General features: G+C 37.3%; 1 protein-coding gene across 3 annotated transcripts; it reads right to left on the reverse strand.

Annotated features, from left to right (window-relative positions):
- inavab (innate immunity activator b) lies at nt 1-24,276 on the reverse strand. Of its 3 annotated transcripts, none has more exons than XM_017681932.1 (10): nt 24,190-24,276; nt 12,205-12,319; nt 8,639-8,772; nt 7,734-7,859; nt 7,173-7,401; nt 6,953-7,006; nt 6,549-6,852; nt 5,605-5,760; nt 4,733-5,471; nt 1-446 (listed from the first exon to the last, which is right to left on the reverse strand). In XM_017681932.1, the coding sequence occupies exons 2-10, from the start codon at nt 12,257-12,259 to the stop codon at nt 354-356; spliced, it is 1,890 nt and encodes a 629-aa protein (XP_017537421.1). In that variant the 5' UTR covers nt 12,260-12,319; nt 24,190-24,276; the 3' UTR covers nt 1-353. The 3 variants fall into 3 exon arrangements, with proteins under 3 accessions (XP_017537421.1, XP_017537423.1, XP_017537420.1); XM_017681934.2 differs by lacking the exon at nt 24,190-24,276 and adding an exon at nt 14,914-15,202 and having other exon boundaries at nt 6,549-6,777; XM_017681931.2 differs by lacking the exon at nt 24,190-24,276 and adding an exon at nt 14,914-15,167.
- Nucleotides 24,277-26,259: the final 1,983 nt, after the last annotated feature.

The following is a 26,259-nucleotide window of genomic DNA, read 5'->3' on the forward strand; positions in this document are numbered from 1 at the left end:
TAATCCCCTCTCCATTTTATTTGCTTAAGCAGCAACATAGATTGGCAAGGGAAAACAACACATAAAAACTCATTTTAGTAACAAATTAGATTTTCTTTCATTGTACAAAATGTAGAAATCTACTCTATTAACAACACCATTGTCTTTCACAGCAGAAGTTCAGGTATAAAACAGTTCATTGTAGTGTATTATTAGGTGAAAAGGCATTTAAAAATGTCAAAAGCTCAAGATTAGCCCAACTAATCTAGATATAACCATGGAAAAATCACTTTCATCTAATGGTTCAATAAATTAAATCATAAATAGGACTCTTGACAGGTGTTAACTAGTTTCCTTTCCACAGGTATGGGGTCCTACACCTGGCTGACAATCTCAGCATCTTCTTCGTCGTACCATTTGATTGGTGTTCCATCAGCAGTCCTCTGGATAATTTGTCTTTGGGGTACCTAGAGCAGAAAAGAACAAGAGAGTTAATTGTGAGTTGAAATGTGTTTGCCCCAGATAAGCTATGTTTACTTTTTCCCTGAAGGAGAGCACAGAGGGCTGATTTGCTTTTAGCTGCAATCAGTGCTGGGAGAGCAAGAGATTTAACTCAGTATCTAGTATCAGCATTGTAACACTGGGAGGGAGCAGTTTCACACAGTGACTCAGTGCTGTTGACTAAAGGAGTGGCTCAAATCAACCCTGCTTAGAACAGCTGAGCCGTAAGTCACTCCATTAACTGATTCCTTCAGCAAAAGCAAATGTATTCAAGTAAGCTCTAATAAAAGGTACAATGGAGAGGTGAAGAACCACCTTTCTTTCTGCAAAAGAGCTTCCACCTTCCACCCTCTTAAAAATAATTTTTCTGAAAGTTAGAACATAGAACATAGCTTACGTTAAGTTTTAGCTGACATTCAAATTTCAAATTAATTTTGAGTAACAATTTGTATTTTTGTTCACTATATGCAATATTGTTTGTATTAAAGCACATGCCAAAAATGGTCAAACTTGACAATTAGTCGTCTAGCTGCGTCCTAGCAATCGATCCTGAGTAGAAATCGATACTTCAAATAAACATTCCTCACAGCTGCCCTTTAAACACGTTATAGCACCAAGACAACTTTTGCTGTTTTTGTAAGCCCCATGTATGAATAACTGTTTTCTTCTTTCTTTACATTTACCTGCACTCAACAGATGAAAATGGACCCAATTCACATTCTCTTTGTTGCAATGTACAGATATGATCGTTAAAGCTAACGACAGAAAAATATTTAAAATATTAAAAATAAATAATTGTGTTCACGCAATTCTGTAATAACTATGACAAGCCTAAGAAGCAATTCTGGTTCCATAAAGAACCTTTCAATGGATGGTACCTTAAAGAACCACTATTAGAAATGAGACTGACATATACGAATGAAGGGTTTTTCCTTGAACCATTTGTCCAAGCCAAGAACCTTTTAAAAATCTTTATTGTGAAGTTTGCAGGAAGAAATGCGCCCAACAGCATTAAACTTCAAAACAAACTGACTGACACTGGAAATGCACAGGCTACTTTTGTTAAACACTATTTGAGTAAAAACCGAACACCTAAGGAAAACTTAATAAAACCAAATTCCTGTTCACATTTTAAGAGGAACTGTATAAGAGACCGTCTCTTACATTGCCTCTACATTTTGATGGGAAAGCTGCACACAAGATTTTGAAACAAAATAAAGAAAAATGGCTAAAATCAACTCATGAGAATCAATAATAATCTATTCACTGATTATTAGGCTACCAGGTCAAGTCAGTAAAAGTATGGGACTTTTATATTTGGAAAAATAATGTGTTTAAAACTATTCCAGCTGCTCCAGTCTTTGGAACACTTGACCATGTAAATCATTAGCGAAGGCTGAAACGCGATACTGGAATGTGGAAGCAACTGTGTGTGTCAAAGCAGAGTCAGTGTTCCCACATCCTAACTCCTGAATAAACTCCGAAAACACCAAGAGCTTTTCCCTCAAAGAGACGGCTTAAAGACTAATGAACACATGAGCTCATTGCTGATTCAATTAAACCAAAGCTTGAATTTGTAATAGAGTGTAGAAGCTGGAGACAACTGCATCACAAGTATTATTGTTTGAGTTACTGAAGTTCTGTTGGATTTTTGAAGCTTCTGTGGAGAGAGTGAGAGGGGACATTTTCACACTTATTTTTGTTTCCTTTTCTCCCGCTTTCACAGCTGACTTATTTTGTGGGGGAATTTTCATTCGTTAAGTCATCTTGTTGGGACATGTCTAATGCATTCCTTTGGTTACCAATTCTAACTATAATAGGATTGCTTCACTTTTTTTGTGAAATAATGCTGGAGAAATCACATTTTATAGGTTGTACCATATCTTTATGTTGTTCATACCACTTCCAATGGACACAGGCAATGTGATACACTTTTAGGCTTAACTAAATTGTCAACTTAATGAGGTTTTGTGGTTTATCATGTCACGACTTAAGCTCCAGGTGCTGTGGGTGTATTCCTGTCATCAAAACACAACAATGTTGTATTGAAACTGTCAAAAAAAATCACTTAACAATATCCATATCAGTTTCAGCATTGGGAACATGCCAGCCATTATATAGTTAGAAGATTTTTAGAGACATCTACAATTAGACAAACAGAGTGGGAGTACACTGTAAAATGCTGGCCAAACAAATTATCTAACTTCAGCATATATAAAGGAACCAACCTGTAGGGCTGCTATTACAGTTTCCTTCATTCAATTCAAGCTTTTCTCCTTGAGCCATGGAATGCTCACTTGCATATCGAGTTCACAGACATTTCAGCCAATGTAAACTGGCTCTAACAAAACAACAAATCAACCCTGAATGCCTTTTCTCACAAACCTGTGCTAATAAAAAAGTATAAAAACGTCTCTAAATTAGTAAAAAGTTACCTCACAGGTAGCAAAAACTCTAGAATAAATGGGCATTTCACCGTTTGTATGTAACCAAAGTCATTCAGAGTGGTCTGATGTGAAATGCGACACTCTAGAGCAAGGCTGTCAAACTCAACCACTAAAAGGGTCATATTAAAAATCTCAACAAATTCATGGGTCAGAGAACATCTCTAGTTTTATTTCATTTTAATTAATGTTGTGCTGTAACCCAAACTGGCCACTGTTTATTCCAAATACACAAAAACCTAAACGGTAAAACACAAGTAGTAGACCTTGAAATATTACATGAATAATTAAAATACAGAAATATATGTGCAGGGTGTTATAAAACGGCTAATACTAATGGAAAACTAAAATACTTTTGCGGGCCGAATAGTATTGTGTTGCGGGTGTGATCTGGCCCACAGGTCTTGTGTTTGACACATGGGTTCTAGAGAAATTCACTGGATCAGAATTGTTCGAGTGGGTGGTGATAGGAACCAGATGTACAAAGCATTTAATGCCTCTAAAATCTACTTCAACGCTACAAAAGCTATTACACAAAATGGTTTAAATAAGAAACACTGCTTAATGCCTGAAATGTTGTTTTACATAAGCTTTTGACCTTGAGACTGAGATTTTGGCCTCAAATAAGATTTTTTAAATCCATTCATGGCAGACAGACACATGTAGGGTGTAGTAAGGTGACAGAAAACCCAAAGAAAACATTTTTTTACCAGCATTTTACCTCAGAAGACATATGAAGTGTCACTGTCTTTATGGATAGCAAATAAAATGGTTTAATTGCATTTTAAACATATAACCCCTGATTCGTGTCACTACTATTGTAATGAAATAAGTTGGTACATTTCTATACAAAGTACCATTTCACTTCAAATCACCCTGTATCACTATATCAACATCTTAACTGCTGAACTATGAAGAAACTTCCCTTTAAACCAGATGTCCAAAGTAAAAAGACAGCATAGCGCACCTGAAGCATTACCATGTTGCTTAAGTTAGCATTGGTGTAGAAATTTCACATTCAATTCCTTCATCTAATTCCAGTCAAGAGCTCTTCATTTACATGCCGCACCTTGTTCCTGCTGTGACTTAACTCTGTTAAAGCACAACATTATTAAACCTGTGTTGTCTCTCTGGCAGCTTCTGAGTTTTTACGGACAGGCCTGGACAGTGCCTGAGTTTCTCTTCTCGTACTCTGTAGAAATTCCTCTCTCTTCCAACAGTTTGAAACATGACAGTAAGGTGAGCTTGTGCTATTAAGTTTCATAAAGCCCTCAGCTTGCTTCAAAAAGTGCTGTTTGTTGTTGTCAGGACCTAGGATATGGTGAATATAATTTACCTCATCCACATACCATGGCTAGGTTCACATTACACGATTTATTGCTCATGTGCTTTGATTTTTTTGCTCAAATTCCACCCTTGTGTGTGTTAATGGTTCACATTTCTATAAGTGACCCACAAAACGGTCATTATTGTGAGCATCTATGCCCTGGAAGGACCCACATGCACACATTTTAACATCAAGTTAAAGCTGCTGCTGATGTGCAACCCACATTTATATGACATGCACATGTAAAACAAAACAAAAAATGTATTTTGATCTGATATTTCTCATTATGGTACTATTGCTACATACTAGATTTGTATCTGATTTAGGAGCAGAAAGTGTTTCGAACATGATTTGAAAAGATCACACAGGTCTGTAAAAACATCTGTGTCACATTTTGCAGAAAAAAAAAAGATTTTCTAGTGGACTACAACTCTGTAATGTGAACATAACCAATGAGTAGCAATCAAAACAGATATTTCACCTGATGTTCCTGGAAACTGTGTTGCTGGGACAGAGGTGACTCGTGTCCAGGTAGGTTTTTGAAGCGCACTGCGCCTTGCCGATGTCTGTCCAGGGAGTGCGGTCGGGGCGGCCGCAACTGGCTCCTCTGGTGCCACGACTTGAGCTCTTCTGAAACCACCTGGCGAGGGAGGCCCCTGCTAGGGTGGTGGGGGTACTCTCTGAGTGATGGGGCCCGAGAAAGCTTGAGGTGCGGAGGAACTGGCCTGTATACCTGGTGTGGGGGTGCCTCTTCATACCAATACTCATAATGGCCATTGGTGCAAGAAGGTGGAGGTTGATGCCTCATATACATTCTACTCATGTCCATTTCATGGCCCCTTCCTTCATCCACATATCCACTGTGGAAGCTTGAGGAAAGTTGGGGTGAGGAGTTTTTGTAGTGGCCAAGTGGCATGTAGGGCTGGGGAATGTAATTATCAGGGAGACTGGTGTAGTGGTATCTATACTGTGCTTGGTATGGCCTCTGTAGCTCTGCTGGATGCTCTTGGCATGGTGAGCTGACATAGGAAAGAGTCGAAGAATGCTCAGAGTTACTGTCCTCAGAACTGGAGTAATACATTGGGTTTCCCATCGCTAATCTCATCGGGGAGTACTCTGGAGATGATGATGTCAAATTAACATCTGTCAGTCGCCTCCTGGGCCCCTGTGATCTGCCTCTGTCCCGCTCCACCTCTTGTGGTGGCTCAGTGTTTGGAACTCTGCAAATCCAAACAGTTCTAACCATTAATATTTTGACCAATACAACTGAATAAGTGAAAAAAAATTGAGAGAAAGAAACTACTAATGACACTAAAAGTCATTAGTCATTTTTCCTTTCTAGCAAATGCTGACCTGAGTGAATAACCTCTGCGTAGATGCATCTCTGGAGTGGAGGGGGCACTGCTGGATTGTGTGTGTCTTAGCGATTTGTGACAGGGTATCTGCAGTGTCACGCCTGCCTCTTCCAAACAGGGTTTCAGTGGAGGCAATGTAGGAGTAACAGCAGGACTGCAAGAACAAAAAAATCACTGTTGTAATTATGATGTGTTATTTTTAGACTGACTTTTATATAAATGTACATATTGTTTAATGGGGTCATCAACAAATTGGAGGTGTAACCCTACACACCCATGAAATTACTTAAATTGTCTTAATGACGGCTTAAGGGGAAAAAGCCATTGAAACAGTCATATCTCAAATGCTTCCAGTAGTGTTTGGAGAATCCTGAAGATCCCATGGCCATCCATGGCCAGAAGACTTCTTTCTGAGTAGAAATGCTGGCTTAATTCTTTTCTTTTGTTGCTCTACAGCCACACTGGTCAATTCCATGCACAAATCCACATTAAAGCCCATTAATAACACAAGGATTGTAGTATAAAATATGAGAAGGATTTGAGTGTTACTAGTGTACACTTTATTTGATTAAAGAAACTAGAGGCCTAGATATACATGTTAATTACTGCTAGCACAATTATGAGGTTTGCCACATCATGTTAGTGCTGAATTACCAATACAGTAAATTTCTTTTTTTTCTTTTTTGTTTTTTTTTTTTTTTACAAAAAGCTATGTGTCAGAAAAAACATCAGCCTTATGATTGGTGAGGGTAAAGCTTACATAAGCTTAATCGGAGATCAATTCACCTCAAAAAGTAAGATATTTTTTCCATTAACATGACGATATTCAACCGTTATTCATAAGACTTTTTTGTACATGCATAGCGTGTGCATAAGACCAACATTAATTTAATTAAAAAACAAATCATGGATTTTAGTGTTGGGCTCAGATGTTGGACATACCTGGATTTGGTGCTGCTGGAACAAGACTTTTTCTGTTTTTGGTATGGCTGATCTAGGCTAGATTCTTTCCAGGGGGAGTTCTGGATGGGGGCAGGCTCAAACTCTATTGTGGGGCTGTGGCAGGGGTGTAAAGCCTGGAGGGGCAGTGTGGGTTGCTGACAGGGGCTGGGGTCAGGTGGCTGAAGTAGGGGACAGGAGCCAGTAGGCGTGAGAGGACGATGGGAAGTGCCTGGGGGAATAGAAAGACAGTCTACAACAGGAGGGGGCTCAGAGGAGAGCTGGGATGACTGGCTCATTAGCTCTTCTGAAACAGTGATAAAAGAGAAGACACTGTCAATACAGTGATGACGTGTGGGTGCCACTTTTATGATTCATAGTATAAAAGTATCAAAGAAACTATTTACCTTCATCCAACACTGCTGAATCTGACAATGAACTGTCATCTGATGTGGCTTGATCTGAAAACACAAGAAATGATAAAATGATTAAAAGTAACTGTAGTAGAGAGACCACTGTCAGTGTTTACTATGGAAAAGAAGCAATGGGATATAACTATCTTGTAATATTATACATTTATGATATTGAATTTCATCAATACTGTCCAGAACTGAGAAGCACCCTTACGCTTCGGCAGAATCATTCCAGGGCGCGGTGAAGAACGGCCATGAGCAAGCCGCAGCTGGAACACAGCCTCTTGGAGTTCCTTGAGCTTCTGTTCTTCACGCTTGCACTGCTGCACTCTGCTCTTCTTCACTGCCTTGCTGAGGTGCTCCTCCTGGCACAGTCTGCGGGCCGCAACGTAGATCTGCTGCTGCAGGGCCAGCTTAGCCTCCACCGTACATAGCTCTGAATCCTGAAAAATAATCGTTTCAGTGACATCCACTGACATCTATTTTTCATTTATAAAGTTTTATGAAACAGGTTTGTCTACCTTTATAAAAGTGACTGAATTTATTTGATTAAAAAGTGAAATTACTTTCAAAATTAAAATTATACTAAGTAAAAAACAAAGGGAGTGTTATGCTGACATTTTTTTATTACTTGTTTTAATGTAAAAGAGCTCCACCTCACAATGTGTTTCTTTAGCGCTAAAAAAATATACAATTCCTTCTTTTCTACATCTTAGTTTTTAATGGGAGTAGATTATAATGAAAGTTTTACTGGTCACGCAGTTTTGCCCTTTACCTCTCCTCCTCTGTGTAGAATGCTCTGCTCATCTAGCTTAAAAGCTGCCCCAATGCGTCTGCGAATCTGTGGCGGTTTCTCCCCAGGCAACAGAGGGTAGTCTGAAGACAAGTGTCCTGTGAGTTCCTGCATGAAGCAGAAGATCCGTGTTTTAAATATGGAGGGCATATTGATATTTTGAGACATGCTGATTCATACTTCACAACTACAAGTAAACAGCTGAAATGTAACAAACTGTATTCAGTCGCAGATAAAGTAACAAAGGAGTTACTGCAAATGTGGCTTTAGCCAAGGTTCCTGCTTTTCCTGTATGAAACTATAATCAGCGAGTCCAGGCAAGCCTCTGTTCTCAACTGCTGCAGCTTATGCAATACTGTTACTCAAAGATTCTGTTCTTTCTCATCTTGCCTCCCAGACAAATCCTACTGTCCCTCCCAAGATCAGTTCTATTCAAAACACCTAGGTAATGCTTGTGGTGATATTTATCTAATGGAGACACAAAACCGCACACCACGAGCTCTGGTGAGCCACATCAGGGGTGTGCCAATTCAAGTATAGACAATCCAAACCCTGTCGCTAAGGCATGATTTCAATTGTTATTGTGACAGAGGGCTGAGACTTTCTTGAGAACACCTGGATATGACAAATTCCTTCATTTGTTTGACCAAGACAGTAATAATTGGCGTGGGAAAAGGGTTAGCAGAGAACAAATCCACATCAAGTCGTTCTCCTCTACAGGCTAGCTGAACGGTCAAAAGAAAACTGTTTATGTTTGTTCAGCCTCTCTCATGTTTGATCAATGCTACAATGGAAGTCCCTCTGTACTTTTAGTTGTGTATGTCTCTCTCTGTGATGTATCTCTTCTTGAACAATGTGTGTGCATGTTTGTTTGAAAGTTGACTCACAGCTTCTCTGATACAGAGTTTTTTCAGCTCCAGAATACACAGCTCCAGCCTGTCCTCCAGTGACTGCCGCTTTAGCTTCACAGCCCGAGTGTGTGTAATCACATCCTTCATCCCCGTAGTGGGACTGTCAGGTCCTGCAACACACACACACACACACACACACACACACACACACACACACACACACACACACACACACACACACACACACAGTTATACACCCAAGGGCTAGATCAACTTTTTAGCAGGAACATAAGAGAGCTACAAAATCCTGACTGCGTTGGCATCTCAAGTGTCCTTTTCACCTGTAGTTTATCTTTATATTAGTATCTCAAAAGGATGCATCTATCTGAAGGTGGGGATTCATTCACATAAGAATTTTGGGATCTAATAATAATAATAATAATAATAATAATAATAATTGCAATCAATAAAACAGCCACTTTTTAATAAAAAAAATTGTGGGCTATTTTAAATGTAAAAACAAATAAAAAGCAAAAAGCAAAGTGTATTATAAATAGTTTCTCCTGTCACATTTGTACTCAATACTCAATTTGTACAATTCACAAAGTGTATTTTCAAAAAATAATTCTGAATTGTACCAAAGTAAATGCATCACATTGTGGTGACATTTGAGATTCTATGGTGCAACAAATTCTTTCTTAAATAGTCTTAATTGAATACATTTGTTTTAAAGTTAAAAATGTACCTCAAGTATTTAAATAAAAGAATCTGATGAGCATAAGATGGGCATGAGACAGACAAGGCTGTATCTGAAGATGTGTACTTCTCCAGGATGTGGCATGTGGTGTATAGTGTAATGTTTAAGGAAACAAACACAGATACACAAAAGTGATTTAATCATCAGTAAAGCTAAAAGGTAAATGCTGGTGGCTTTTAGGAAAGTAGCCCAACAGTGTTGCTAGAAACAAAGAAATATGTTCTTGTCTCGTGTCAGTGATGACTGAAGGCGAAAGCTATTGTGTTAGGTATGTCTGAAGAGATTACACATTCCTTCATCTTATGCTGATATCTTTTAGCATTCAAAGCTGTGACAGCATAAAAAGTGTCTTTTGACTCTGCGTTAGCAGCAAACATCACCATGTTGCACTGTAAATAAAAAAATGTCTATTAGGTCTTCATAGAAAATCTTCCATTGTGAGAGATAGAGTGTGAGATAGAGTGTGACAGATAGAGTCTGTAAATGGACTTATTACTGATCATGATTTTGACACTGTGCCTCACAGAAACATGGATTAGACCTAATGAATACTTTGCTCTAAATGAAGCCACTCCACAAGCCACAATTATGTACATAGCTTTGTCTAAGCAGCTGAGGTTGAGATATAGCAACCAATTTGACAAAACCTACAGCAATGATTTGATGAAGTTCTTTAATGACAAAACTGAAACAACCAAGCAAAAAATTCCAAACTCACACCATTACAAACCTGCTGCCCTACAAAGCTATTTGAGATCTTGAGTACTTTGTAATTTCTACAGAGAGGATGAAATCGTTTATCTTGCTTCAACAAGCTGAGATAGTTACATTATTTCCTCCTCAAAAACTTCTATTTGCATATTAGATCAAGTTATTACAAGTTTAATCAAACACTTTTTGGCAGAAATAACCAAGCTTCTTCTCTCAATAATAAACTTCTCTCATAGCCTTGTCCATATACCAAAAACTCAAGTGAGCAGTAATTAGACATTTGATTAAGAAACTTAATCTTTATCCCTGCAAACTATCAAATTATAGACCTGTCTAAAATCTTCCTTTTATATCAAAGATTTCGGAAACAGCTGCAGCACAACAACTAAGTTCCTATTTGTATAGGAATGACACACAAAAACAAAACAAAACAAAACAAAACAAAACAAAAAATCAGTCTGGATTTAGGCCTAATCACAGTACATAGACAGCACTAGAAAAATTGTACACAATCTCTTATCATTCTCTGCTGGGTCTACTTCAGACCTCTCTCTCTCTCTCTCGGCTAGAAAACCTTGTCAGAGTAACAGGAATAGATCTTTCCTGATTCAGATCTTACCTGACTGATTGCTACCGGTTTGTGAATATAAACAAACAAATTACTTTACTGTCAAACTTAATAGCTTCTCAGCTGCATCAGGTACATCCGTAAAAAACCTTGGCACCACAATTGATCCATCCTTCAATACAAAACCAATATTACTAGAACAGATTTTCTCTATCTTTGCAATATCACCAAATTAAGAAATTCAGAGTCTCTACAGGATGAAGAAAAGATAGTTCATGCATTTATCTGGATTACTGTAATGCCCTGCTATCTGAATGTTCCAGAAAAAGCCTTAACAAACTTGAATTAATCCAGAATGCTGCAGCCAGTCCTTACACACATAAACATGTACACAAAAAATAGCAGGCTAAGTGGCTTGCTCATGGGGTCTTGGCCCCAGATTTTTTGATAAAGCTGCTTTGTGACAATGACTGTTGCACAAATTGCTATATAAATTCATTCTGACTTAACTTGACTATATTACATCTGCAAAGAATGTCACCAGTGATCTTGATTAGAGAAGCTTCTTCATTTTCCACAAAAGACAGTCTGGGTAAGATACAGCATGAGTTTTCTAAAGAGGCATGGCATAGCAAGAATGTAAAGCATTTGTCATTTGTGATTTACATACCAAGAATTTGCAAAATAAATCCTCTCATCTTCAATGATTAAGAAGATTTTATCTTGGGAATTTCCTGCATTTTGAACACTGGCCTTGCTACCATGCTATGCAGAGACATTGTACACATTCCACCACAAACTTCACAAAAAAATACATTAAATATATTAGTCATGGATAACAAAAACATATTGGTATTTCTGTATCAACATCTCCTAATTAAACATTAAACATACATTAAAGGGCTCATTTGCTACATTTCATGAGGTCCATGCATGCCATTTATGTTGATGAAAGAGCCGAACAGCCTTTAAATTTACATAGCCATCATCCAACCTCTTTGAATCTCTTTACCCCTTAAAATTAATTGTTTTTGTTACTGAGCCTGACTGATATTTGCAATCTGATCTCTGTTCTTATTGGCCTTGAGTTGTGCCTTAGCTGTTTTCTACTGAAACGTTTCTTATAACTTATAACTTAACTCTTATAACAGTGTGAATGGACAAGGCTAAACTGCTGAAGGCTAAACTGGTGGAGATGTATAATGCCTTGGTTTTTGTGACATCACAGAATTGATTAATTGACAATATGATGATTTTGCTGCTTAGTTTCCATATGGACTTGGGAGCTTAAACTTTAACATGTTAAAATCGTTTACATCCTAAATCAAACTATTTTTATTAAGCAAATCAAGGGAAATAATGTTCCCAGTTTTTTTAAAGATTTTTTTTTATTCTAGAAAGTTCTAGAGATATGCGGTTTTACAGGGTTTTACGACAGTGATGATAATGTTTCTACAGTTGCACTTCTAAGTCTTGTTGATTACCTTCTTGAAAACAAAAGTAAATAGTCAACCATGACTGAAATATTTATGGCATCAAATAATGGGCACGGCTATCTGCACCTACCAGAATGAAGAATAATCCCACTGTCTGTGTCACTGATCTCCTCTTTGACCTCCATGTTTGCCACGCTGGTGTTCTTTAAGTCAAAATACTATATTTTCACGTCCTTGACAGCCCCCTGAGAAATAAAAAAAAAAATTAATACAGCTGTATTTTATCATGCATGCTCACAAAGGACTAATTTAGCAGTTTGAACCAAAATGAGACTGGCTAGTCCCAGGGAACGATTTAACCTTTCAACCATGACAAGGTCTCAAGACCCAGAGCCAGAGGGGGGTCAGAGCAGATTCCAAGGGACTCAGGCAAACAAAGGTTTAGCAGGACAGCTCAGAATCTTAGTCTAACTGCGCCTTACAGCAATGCTCTGTCAGCAGGGTGTGTGTGTGTTTGGAGGGGTATTCTACTTAATAGTTGCCCTTTAATTTGCCCATTTAAAGTGAGTGACTTCTATGCACCTGAGCAATGTTAATAGTAAAGAAAGACAAACAAATATAGATTACAAAGTGGTAAGCAGTGCTCAACAAAAACACAAATAAGGTGGAGAGGTTGATAGACAGGGCTTTAGTTCTGATTTCTACATTTGCATTCAGTTGTGGCTGATTTCATGCTGTCTTGGTGATAAATTATGTCTCTTCATATATAGAACTGAAGTTCTCAAAAGACAGAAGCACCTCTGTCAGAGTACAGTCTCTTGGTCTACACCCTTTAGAAAAAGGCTTGAATGAGAAACTTTTAATTGACATAGAACTATTACATAATGTGGACATCCTTCAAAAGTCTTCACACTCTTTCTGTAAAAGATCATCCTAAAGTGGTTCTTTTTTGTCATTACAAGAATAACCCTTTTTAGCAACCTTATTTTTAAGAGTTAAGTGGTGCCACAATTTTAGTTTAGGGCTAGTTTGCCTACTTATCACATAACCACATTACATACTTCACCTTTTCTAACTGATAATGATAAAGCAATACACACATGTATGTTGGCAGATACATTCACCCAGACACAAGAATAAATTTGATGCATCTGTTCTTTCTTGAATATTTTCAAATTATACACAGGTATACTTGCAAGTAAAGAAATCTACTTTTTACATTTTATATTTTACAAGCCCAATTTTTTGTGTTTTATTTCACTGTTATGCCAGAGACCACATGAACAGCTTTGTGATTGGTCATACCTTATTTCAAAGGTTTGTCATTTTATTTTAAACAGAGTGTGCATTAAATAGAGAAAATAAAACTTGATAAACCTCACTGCCTATACTAATGGATGCTGGATGTACTGCTGAAGATCTGTAAGTTACTCAGTACTTATACAGTTTTTTTGAGCCCGCTACTTTTGTACTTCTACTCAAGTTGTTTTTTGTAATGTACTTTTCCTTCTTGAGTCATTAATTTACTGAAGTAATTACACTTTTACTTGATTATAGGTGTAGATTACTCTAAACACATCTGCTCAAAAGGATGGATGGAAATTCAGTCTTGTTTGACATCATTATCTTTTACAAATGCTTCTAGAGCTGTACACTTGTAGTCCTTTTTAACCATGACTCAGGTATGACATGAACCTCACAGTTCAGACTTGTACATGTGAGACTACACCTAAGCACAAAGTCACACATCTACCAGGCCATGGGCTTCAGGCCAATAAGGGAGTCTGCTTAGTTTCCTGTCTGTGGAACTGTTTGTGCCAGTCTACGTCAAAATGACAGCGTCTTGAGTAAGCAGGGATATCCACAGCTGGGAGAATGATTAACAGGTAAAAGGGCTATATAGCAGTGATCCATCACTAGCTACAAGACACAGTTTATTATTATGAAATATTTTCTGCTTCTCTTATGCTTACAGGTGTTAAATATCACTAACTAATTATTAGGATGTTATTAGGATATACAATGAGTATTCAATCTGACCAACACAGTGAACCACAAACAAATTGTGGTATTAATATGCTCTGGACAAGAATATCTGTTAAAAGCTTAAAGCTAAAATTACTTTAAATATAAAATTAAGCTGGGGCCTGACTTGTCTAGAATTGCCTAGAATTGTTTTAAACCAACATGAAATGATGCATCCAATAATGTGGATAAAATGCTAGATCATAAATGCTCAATGTGAGCCAATTCAGTTTTTTTAAATCAACTTTGTATTCAAGGTTGTTACTCATTCTTAGTTTTCTAAAAACAAAAACAACAAAAAATGAAGTTTGCATGACGTTATCCATAAAATCCTAAATTGCCATCACAATTTAAACCAAGTTAAACAAGGAACACCAGTGAATGCAATGGACTGAACAACAAATCACAGACTGACATTACCCATAGTCAAAACTGTGGTAATGTTTCTAATGCCTACTCAAAATGATGTCCTAATCAACCTAAGCAAAATACTAAAGAAATCAAAACAGCAATACAGCACATTATTTACAAAAAATCACTTTAAAAGCCGCAGACATTTAATAAGCAATGAACACATTTCCTAACAGTCTATATGAACCACTGAGGTCCTACCACATCACAAAATTCCAAAAACCAAGGGGACTCTATATTGGATTTCACTAAAAGTACCCACAATTCTAATCAGCTTAGTACAAAAACATAACTCAAATTGTTTGTATTTACTGAAAAATAGAAAGATTGGAGCATCAAAAATACAAAAAGAATGCGAATGACATGCCAGAGACATTAGAAATGAAAAGAAAAGTCTACTTACATGTTCAAAGTTTTCAAGAAAAAGAAGAGAGAAAATTGTTCGCCTAGATCACTTCCACAGATTAAGTTTCTTTAAGGAAGCAGTAACAGCTCTCTCACTCATTCCCTCTCTGTCTCTCTGAATGAGCTTCAGTGACTCTCCCTCTCAGTTAAAGAGTGAGTGCAGTGAGCACGCGCCCTGTCAGTCTCAGTACAACAGAGCAACCATTAACCAGAATGACTCTACCTGATTTAGCCTACTTCTTATCAGCTTTCTTGCACGGACATAAGGCGTGAACCACAATGCAGGTGGAAAGAAACAAAACTGTCTTAATGAGTAATCGAAGACAAAGTCGACAGGTAATCACAGACACAATTTGAATGGAAACCGTAATTTCTGTGTGACTCTCTTTAGGAAGTGCCACACTACTGCAACAATCATAATGACGTTCTGCTGCCCTCTCCTGATAGATTAAAAACTGTTAATACATTACTGCCTGGTCTACAAGACAACATGACATGGTGTATGAAAATCACAACAAAATAACAAATTTTCCTTACTAGATGAATTTAAATACACATAAAATGTAAATGACTGTGGAGGAGTTTACTTTTGTGATTGTCTTATTTTTGGGGAGAGTATTATAGATGGATATGAATATGATATTTCATTCACAATGAATGTTGTTTGACAAACCTGTATTAAAAAATATGATAATAGACCTTTCGTAACACCCCTAATATACAAAAAAAGTCATAGCATTTTACACAATACCATTTGCTCAGTTGAAACCCAACTGGAAATCAACTGACCTTAGAAAGTCATAGGCCTAGTCCTCTAGAATGCAATGGGAGACACTGCATCTGCAGCTTCCATGGATCACTCACATTCATACAGGATCTTTACACACACTCTGGCTCTCCAAGAATGTCAGTTTATATGAACTGCCATGGTGCTATCACATCACAGAATGCCAAGCAGCAGGGCTGCATTCAGTATCATGTTTCAGCAATAGTCTCCATATAATATAGATTTCCAGTGACATAGGTTGATGCATATTAACCATCTGGAGAGGTCAACTTAGGGTCAGCAAAAGAAAAAAGAATTTCAGATGATTTCAGATGAACCTTTAAGACAACAAATGTACAGTGAAAAGTACAGAGTAGAAATTACTTTGCGCATGTTAACATTGCATTGGATACAATGAGAAATGGCGTCAAGCAAATGCTGGTGGGAAGAATTCCTCAAGTCTCTCAACCAAGTAATACACTTGGACACAAAAAGACAAAAAAATTATATTTTTTTCAAGGACAGTTCACACAGTTTTCCGGAAATAACGGTTTGCCATTTATGCAAACATGGTACAGGTTCCAGAAACACAGAGCTCAACAAATTTAGCCACAAGACTCTTTTGTAGGTAGTAACTGAATTTTGTGGATCATGTCGTAGAGGTCACCACAAACCCTCAAGGGAATTTCCAGCTCCAGGATACAATAGCCCTGTGTCTGTTATTTTAGCTCTAGACAAACTATTTTAACCGCAGCTTGGACATGTTTAAAATGTTTCATAAGACTTTCATAGCATACATATCCATAATGCGCTTCAGGCCAAATAAACAAAGGATTACCTCAGACTGACATGAAGTAATGTTTGTGTGGACCCACACCGCTTCTTTAGATTATCTAGAGGAAAGTTAGGGATGGTGTAGAGATCAGCACCATTAGGGGTGTAAGAATATGCTATGTTTAAGATATAATTTTCAATTTTGAGATCAAAGACTTGATTTGATTTTCAATATTTCTGTGCTATGTCCCTTTTTGTACAGATATGTAATTATATAGTTGATTACTGGTTTGACAAGACAAGAGTCAGCAAAGCTGCATGTCCTTAAATGAACAAAACTGATCTTACTCTGCAAGTGAGCTATGCACAATATAAAAATCGGAACTGCATCATATAAGAAATTGAAATATTAGAGTAAAACAAAATTTGATATCAGGTATTGATATCATAGCTGATATCACCAGAAAAACAGAATGATTCTTGTCCAATCCTGTAACAAATCTAACCTGAAATAGCACACACTCATGTTGTGTAATGTCATGTATTAGCTGTATATTTTTTACTGTGTAGTATTAGAATGTTTGAGTATGCTCATATTAAAAGAAGTGCTTAAATTGAAGAAAAAAAAAACCCAAAACACCCAATTTTAAAACATAGTTGTGTTAAAGAAAAAACATTGGATAAGTAGTACTGCAGGGAACGGCAAAACATTTTTGTCACAGTATAATTTATGACCGTTTTAGTATAGATCACAATATTGTATATTTTTTTCTAAGTAAAACCATTTTAGTTGCTTAACTAACTTCTTTTACGAGTGGACTGAGTGGTAAGGTAAGAGTGGCTTATTATCCTGGTGACCCTTCACTTTTAATAAGAACTACTGTTGTATGCAAAAGTATTGACACCCTTGGCCAAATTACATATTTGCAGCAAACTATTTAAGACAATTACAAAGTCAGTACTTAGTAAGAACACCTTTTGAAAATATTACAGTTTGAAAATGCATTTGCAGTCAGCTAGGAGTATTTCTTTTCTTGTTTAAGGAATTTTCACCCACTTTTCCTTTCAAAACATTTTGAGATGTTCTTGGGCCATCTTTCATGCATAGCATGTTTAAGATCCATCAAAAAATTTCTGATGATGTTTGAAGTACGGGAACTGTGAGGGCAAATTCTAACAGGTTCAGTTTGCATTTCTTGAAGTATTTCGTTGTGGATTTTAAGGTATGTTTTATATCATTGTCCTGTTGTAGAAACTGGCCTTCTTTTTTTCAGTTTCTCAACTGACTGTCATATTTCATTCCAGAATTTGCTGATGTTTAGTGAAGTCCATTTTCCCATCTACCTGTGCAATGCCTCCTGGTCTACTGGCTGCCACAGAAGCCCAAATCTTACAAGAACCATCCCTATGCTTAATAGTTAGCAAGATGTTATTTTTCATCAAATGTTGCTCCTTTTTTCCTCCAAAAATACCTTTGGTGTATTTCAGTTCAAAGAGTTCAGTTTTTACTGCATCACTCCACAGCATAATAAATGCCACCGGCTATTCTGTTTTGCACACTTCAGACATTGACTCTTATGATGAGATCGCAGGTAAGGTTTCTTCCTGATGTAGATCATGTAGAACAGTGCATCATGACTTCTACGTCAGACAAACCTTCATGCAAGTCCTTTAGGGGGGTTTGCTGTGCCTTTCTGGCCAGTACACAAGCAGTTCAATCTGAGAGCTTTCTTGGTTTTCCAGATCTCACCTCGACTGAAATCTTCTGTAGTCCAATAATAATAGTACAATAACAATTCCTACACATTTATACATACTATATATTTCTAATAGCAGATGCTACTGCTTTTCAAGCTTGTTTCATCTTTTGACAATTCTGTCAAGTTACGAATCCAAAATTTTTGTAAATTAAGTTCTGGAGTAAACCAAACTTGAATAATCATCTTTTTAGCTGCAGTGACACCACAGAATAGCATTCTGCATTGGTTAATTGTAAGCATTTCTCCATCATTCTGTAAGCAATGAGCTAGCTTTGAGGCATAAATAAGATTCAACACTGTCATTAAAATAGTACTAACAAATTTCCAAAAGTCTGAAATAAATTAACATTCCCAGAACAAGGAACATGCCTGGTGTATGCACAGAACAGAACTGGCAGTTGTAACTGGTAATCAGGCCCATTTTGCAATAGTGTACAATAGTAACTGTGAATGATGCAGATTCTTAGGCAAGTCAGAAAATGTATTACTCTCTGGAACTGCTCTCGGCTGACAATTCCTAATTACAATTCTTGAACTGCCAAACAAGTTCAGTTCTGATACTTTATAACTGGTAGGGTGTCCAAACTTATGCTACAACTGTTTTGTCTATTTTTAATCAAATATAAATTAGCCTTGCATTAATATTTGTATTAAAATGTTTTTTGTATGTTTACTTTTAAATTCCTCATATATATCAACTGTTTTTCTCGTGTGTTAATAATCAGTATCAGTACATATTGGTTCATCCATTTTTTTTCATGACTTCATATTAGTGTCATGACAAAATCTGTATCAGTGCTCTGCAACACAGCAAACCAGATCTAACCAAGGGTAAATGTTCTCGAGGTAGTGAAAAGACACTGTTTGTTTTGTGCTACATCCAAAGGATTTCCATAGGATTACAGTTAGGTGATTTTAAAGGCTGTCTAACCACACTTTAGGCCAAACACTCTATAGAGACCAGCCAATCTTTTATCTCTCCTCTTCCTGGCACTGCAGAGTATGAAGGCTTATTGCACACAGGGGCCAGTGAGGCCATGTTATTCAGGGGATCTCTACCATCCTGTCCATTCAGCCTGGGAGCTCAAGCGCACCGAAGCCACAGTCAGTTGTGGCTGCCATTCATTGACATCCCACTAGGAGCTGTGTACACAAAAGTCAATAAGCTTAATTTATGCGAGAATATGGTGGATCAGTTAAAGCTCAAACTTCTATCGTCTACTGCTTAGCTGTTAATCTCAAAACAACATCCCTCAACATCATTCTCAGTAATAACGTTGTGTAAAGTTTTTACATCCCAGCCATACCTTAACTATCAAACGTATTATTTCGCCAGGTTAATCAGGCGTGGTCACATTCAAATCTGTTTTCTTGTACACCCTTAAAAATGTTCCATCTAGAGTCCATCTGTTACAGAAAAACTACATCTGAGTGGCTCCTATTGAATTTTGTACAGAACCATTCATCAAAAGGTTCTTTGACAAAGCAAAAGTGGTTCTTCTATGGATTCACTCCAAAGAACCCTTTTAAGCACCTTTATATTTAAGACAGCCCATGCTTTCCTACTTAACTGGGCCCACCATGAGTACTTAGTTATTTTTAAATATCTCCAGACCATCCATATCAATGCTCCGTATAATTGCTGCTTTGGATGGCGAAACCTAGTGGGAAGAAGGAGGAGTATTTCTGATCCCAGGAAGGACCCCACCCCTGCATTTGGTACTTGTATGGCCTTGAGGCCTTTTTAGGGTAAAGAAGATGTAAAGTGGAAACTGATTTAAATGAACCATGGAACAGACTGAAAGTGTCTGATGTGGACAGTAATGTCTCCATTGGCTTCCACACCACCATCATCACTGTAGCAGTGAACATCTCCCTGAGCTCTCTGTCTCCATATTCATCATCACTTAAAGGCCTCAACCACGTTTCCACCAGTGAAGGCTGAGAAAGACACATGAATCAAACCAAAGTGCTAGCTGCCTACTACTTACTCCCCAAGAGTGGCACATGTTTCAGTCTGGAGAGGGAAAAGAGTAAGTGGGTGTGGAAGCACATTAAGTGGAAGGACATTCACATGAAAACTATTACATAAATGGCAGAAAGCAGATTACTACACAAGAGTTGTCCATTTCAAACTAAATTCAAATACACAGTGACATCATGTTTGCTCATCCATTTTTCAAAATGAGGACATTCTTTTTTCCTTTCTTAACCTATGGGGAAGTACAATGTTCCCATCAAAGCAATAGATTATGATAACATTTTTACCTGTTCCTGTTTAGTCTTTATACCATTACAGAGAACATCAGACCGATACAGTCTTGTGAAAAAGCATTTCTTCTATTTTTTGCATATGAGTCACACTTGAATGTTTCAGATCATCAAACTACTTTATAGTAGATAACCCAAATAAACAGCAAATGCTATTCGTAAATGACAATTTCATTTATTCAAGGAAAAATGCTGCTCAGACTTACCTGGCTATATGAAAAAGTAATTTCCCCCATTGCTACTAAATCAACCCCTTAACTAAATTCAATTGACTTTACTATGGTATTAGTTGTTTCCAATTAAGGTGGAAAATTTTGTAAGACATGGGTCCTGTTACATTGTGACATGTGACATAAAACTAACACTACATGCTACCATAAGAGCAACGTCCAAACATGGTAGTGTGATAGTCTGGGGCTGCCTTGCTTCTGTGGAACCTTGTTGACTTGTCATAATTGAATAACCATGAATACTGCTCTCTATCAAAAAGTCAGTTTGTGACCTAAAGCTCAAGCATAGTTTGGCTATGAAGCAGGACAATGATTTGAAGCACAGAAACAAGTCTACCTCTGAATGACTCAAAAGAAACAAAACTAAGTTTTGAAGTGGCCAAGCCAAAGTTCTGACTTGAATCTCATTGAGATACTGTGGCAACACCTTAAATGGGCAGTTCATGCTTGAAAACCCTCAATTTAGCCAAATTAAAACAATTCTGCAAAGAAGAGTGTGCCAAATTGAAAGAACTTCAGAAAATGCAGCAACACAGAGTCCTTGCTCTAATTTCACTCTCATTCCCACTGTATGAGTGGGATGCACATTTGAATTGCATAACCGCTTGCAAAAATTCTATTGGCCTATTATATAATAAGTTCTCTCTATAAAACCAGATACAACACCATGAATAGTCTACATAACTGCATGGTATGCATACGCATAAACCTTACAGTACAGATCTGGCACCCCTCTGTCCTGGACATGTGCATGGACCCATAACAACAGAATTGCCTCTGATGTCAGTCAACTGAGTCACTGCAGACCCATGAGGTACTGTAGACCCATGTGATTTTGTTAACATCTACCATTGAATAAGTGGCAGTGGTAGATGTTAACAGAAAAAAGGTTACTGCAAAAAAATGCTGCATAACAGAGTAGGACAATAACTATCATTACAAAATACATTGGTAGATTAGGTGTCGTGCCTACATTCAATGAGTATATTTGCATGCCTGCTAATAATTCAAACATTATCTGATCTGACTGTTCAGTTGGTCATGTAAACCGCATTACTGTGATTTATTTTATTGGAAATTATATTGGTCACTTATATCATTCATTAAGGACGTCATCAGATTTTCAGAGTTTGACGAGTGACAGGAACATAAAAACTGCAGAATAAATATAAGTCAGAATGACTTTATGAAAAATTACTACATGCAAAAAGAATCTCTAGAAACAAATTTAAACATGTTTCTTCATTGGTGTGTTTGCAAACTCTTGAGTTGGCTAGGAGACATATTTAAAAAGAAATATTATTATTTTCTGACTAACGCAGATCTTATAATCCACATTATCAGATTAATGATGTGCTTACGTGAAAGTTATGTCCAATCATTTCCATTTCCCTGCAGTTTACATTACAAGGTTACCAGTTGCCACAAATCCAAATCTTTGCCTAGATACTAGTCTACACATCACAGAAATCAGGTCTGTAAAACAAGTAACCAAGGTATGTACATGTACATTGCAGGCTATAATCCGAGAGCATACAATGTTAAAAAAATAAGCAGAGCAAAGAAACAAACTCCATTCAGAGTGCCAAAGAAGGGTATAATTAGAAAGGAGCAAGACAGAGCATGTGAGAAAGAAACATTATGGCAGTGCCTATCATTGTGTTAGATTAGGTTAGAGAGTCTTTAGCCGAGCTGTCAGCAGCACACAATACTCACATGCTGTTCGGCTCCTCTCTGGCACGACCCTGGCTTTGACCCAACAAATCTCTGAATTCCAGAGCTATTCACATCCACTTGTCTGCACTTTCATTTGATGACTGCTCACTCAAATCTCTCCTCCATCACACATGCATACATACACTCATTCAAAGTTCCCTTCAATTACTCAGCACCTTATGAAAAAAAAAGGAGGCATGCATACTGTGTGTGCATGAATAAGGGTGAATGAAAACATTTTTCATTCCTTGAGATCCAGGCAATCTCCAGAGTTAACCGTAGTGTTTAGAGGCCACCATCAAAATAAAAATGACCCGTAGTATTCCCTGAGGGTAAGGATGCATGCCTAATAAGGGTGTAATGATACACATATTTTCAAGTTATGATTTCCAATCATGTATGCAATGTGTCTTGATTCTACATGGCTCTAACTGCAAACAGACTAATTTGACTCAGATTTGTTTGGTGGCACTTGCCTTGTAACAAAATAAGCCTAAAAATCAAAAACCTGAGAATTTCTGTGACTTTCAGAAAACAAACACACAGACCCATGTACTGCACAGGTCCCACCCCCTTCTCTCACTGATAAAGATAGATTCAGATGCTTAGGATGTGTCCAATACACATTGCATACTACAATGCTATACATACCATATCAAAGAATGCCCTGCTAATGGTGGTGAACTGTTCTGACATAATATTTAGTATGGTATTATTTAGTGTTATTTAATATGGCTTTAGACTCTAGTTTTGATCACTGACAGTGGTTTCACAAAAGACAACAGATGACAGACCCTCACAAGAGTGAGAAACACGATTCAACGACACGGTTTTCCATTTCAAATCAGTTTCCAACCGTTTTTTTTTACTGGATGGAAATGGTAACATCCTGCTTAGCAACTAAATGGAATTAAGGGGATTCTCTACCCAAATTAATTAAATGATATGTAACACTATACACAAGGCAGTAACGAACTTGATTTGAAAAGAGGTTTTGGTTGAGGTTGATTTAGTTTAGATTTACCATATTTTGTGAAACGACGCACCTTCTCTTTACTTAATATTACAGTAATATGCAGACTTACCCAACATTTGTACTACGCAGTACACATTGTTAACTACAAACGACGTGAACAAACACATCTGAACTCAAAAGAGTAAAATAACCGGTTTCAAATGAAAACCCGTCTTTATTTGATTACAGTGAGCCATGTGTCCGGTTCACTTCACAGAATGTTGTCTATAAAGTCACGTACGAAATACCGTTCATAAATTATCACTGCAACAACGTCAACGTCTTGCATCACAAATGTTACATCTGTTTTTAAGTCAAATGACGGGGAAATGTATAGCAGAATTTTATCAAGTTAGAATGATTTATAACAGAAAAATCCCAAGCGGGGTGCGTGTGAAGACAAACCTGGAACGAAAAAGCTCGTTTCATTTGAATGGATGAAACTCGAGCGATGGGTCGAAATGCTCTATCCGGTTGGCTGCTCCGTAAATAAGTTTTAAAGTAGGTCTAAATCAGAAACTTTCAATATATAACCCCAACCATATATAACCATGACAGTAAATATCAGGCCACAGCTGTGCTTCACACTCATTTACGCTTTAAAAGCATGAAGACTTTTGCTGCACCTAACAGTATTCTTTTCATTTGTTTCTAAAACTTGAAGTGCAAGGCTCAGCCCTAATCTTGCCTTTCTTGTTAATTTCAATAGCTCATACCGTCCGAAATGAAACAATAAACTTACCCAGTGTCCTCATAACAACAGTTAAAGATACTGGCATTCTACGAAGTTTCCCGTAAGGCCATGTCGCTTTATTTCATCCACGTTTTTTAGCCCACCGCATTCCAAACCGTTGTAAGCAGGACTCGGAAAGGGACCGTACCAAATTACAGTGAATGCAGCTGAATGAACGCTGATGTTTTCATCACAACTTACCACTTTTGCGTAGTTTGATCTAAACCGAGAGGCAGTATTTCAATACATATATAAATTGATGTTTACAAAGTAAAGAACGTATTTATTAATTTTTCGATATGTGCACCTGCCCCCCCCAGCTCTAACATGGTATGCTCCTCACTTCTCGCTAAAACTTTTCCCCCTTTCAAGTCCCTCCCTCTGCATAGTAACAGCACACATCAGGGCTGTTAGGTAGTCTCCCTTTTCATATTTATGTATTATCTGTGGGCTACTCCACTCAGGTGGCGAACGTTTAACACCTCAGAATCTCGTAAGGTAGTTATAAAAGCCCTAGTGTAAAAAGGTCAAACGATAACCACTTACGTTCGGACATGTTTCACTTTTAACGAGCGTATATGTTGTCCAGCACAAAGTAGCTGCCCCCACCTTGTAAGAGGAAAGTGATTACCATTAGAAAGAGTTCACTTTGGACTCAGAAGTGTGTAATACAGATCCGTCGAGCAGGAACCTATCCATTAATCGTCTCACAACATGGAAAACTTTTTTAACTAAATAGCTTGGAAAAGGATGTTAGGATTTCAGCATACACAATTCCAAATTCCATACAGTTCATATATGGGACACAAGGCCGCAAAAACAGTGTTTTGAATTCATTCCTTTGCGATGTCATGAAAACACGTCCATCTATTTAGCCTACGGTCATTTTGACCATTCAAGGTGAAGTTAACTATTACATCACAATGGTTTTTGAATGAGGCGCAATACAGAGCAGCGAATCAGAAAACCAATTATTTATATACAGCCTTAAAGGCACAGTGGCAAAAGCAACCTGTTTGATTCTAAGGAATAAAGAAAGATTGTAAAATGGTCATAAATTATAACCGTTTTTCGTACATACGTAAACCCAACACAAATATCATCAATAGACCTCAGGGGAAAATAAAAAAGGAAAAAAAGTATTGAATATGAAACCGTTTTTAAACCAAAGGAGCTAAGCCCCTCTTTGTTGTCCCAGATATGGTCTTGTTTCTGTTCATTAAAATAGGTATGCGGAGTCAACATCTGGAATATAAATTATGGACTTTTAAAAAACGCTAACACAGAAATGTCCTGGTACAGATGCACTGTCTTGAGAGAGAGAGAGAGACCAAACTTGTTTGAAATATTGTAACACTAGATGTCAGCAGAGCTTTGTCAAGTGTGCTAGAACTGAAGTACTCTGAAATAGCCTGCAGAATACTTGCTGAAAAATGCAAGCTGAATGAATGTGCTGATATCCATTTAGTTTGTCAACAGAAGTGTTTTCAAACGGATTTCTCAATACACATTTTCACGCAATTAATTTACACTTCAATAACACCAGAGGTAAGATACGCTTCTGTGAGACACAATAACACAAAGCATTAGGTGTTTTTTTACTTCATCTTTGTGCAACAGTAACAAATCATAAATCAGCTATCACTAAGTGTGCAACACATTTCGGGAACCTACTTTTAGGCCACATACCATAGGATTGCCTGTTAATTGCGATGCATCTGTTATTTGGGGATTATGTTTTGTTGTTGTTGTTTAGAAGTACACCCATGATTAAAGGGGAATGCGACAGATTGTTTAACATTTCTGCATAACTATATTCTTAGGATCATTTTGCATGGTTTGATGTGAAATATTCCATTCAAAAGAAACTCAACAAATCAGAATTGTTCACTGTGCTGGTGATGTGAACCAGTTATCTGAACAGTTAACACCTACCTAAAAGCTACCTCAAAGAAAGTTAATACATAAACAACTGTGAATATGTTAATTGTTGCCTGAGACAATATTTTGCGTTAGTTTTGCGCAATAAGATTTTAGCCTAAACATCTTTTTAAAAATCCATTCATGGTGGACATACAT

The sequence above is a fragment of the Pygocentrus nattereri genome, chromosome 21, assembly GCF_015220715.1.
Source record: "Pygocentrus nattereri isolate fPygNat1 chromosome 21, fPygNat1.pri, whole genome shotgun sequence".
NCBI classification, from domain to species: Eukaryota; Metazoa; Chordata; class Actinopteri; order Characiformes; family Serrasalmidae; genus Pygocentrus; species Pygocentrus nattereri.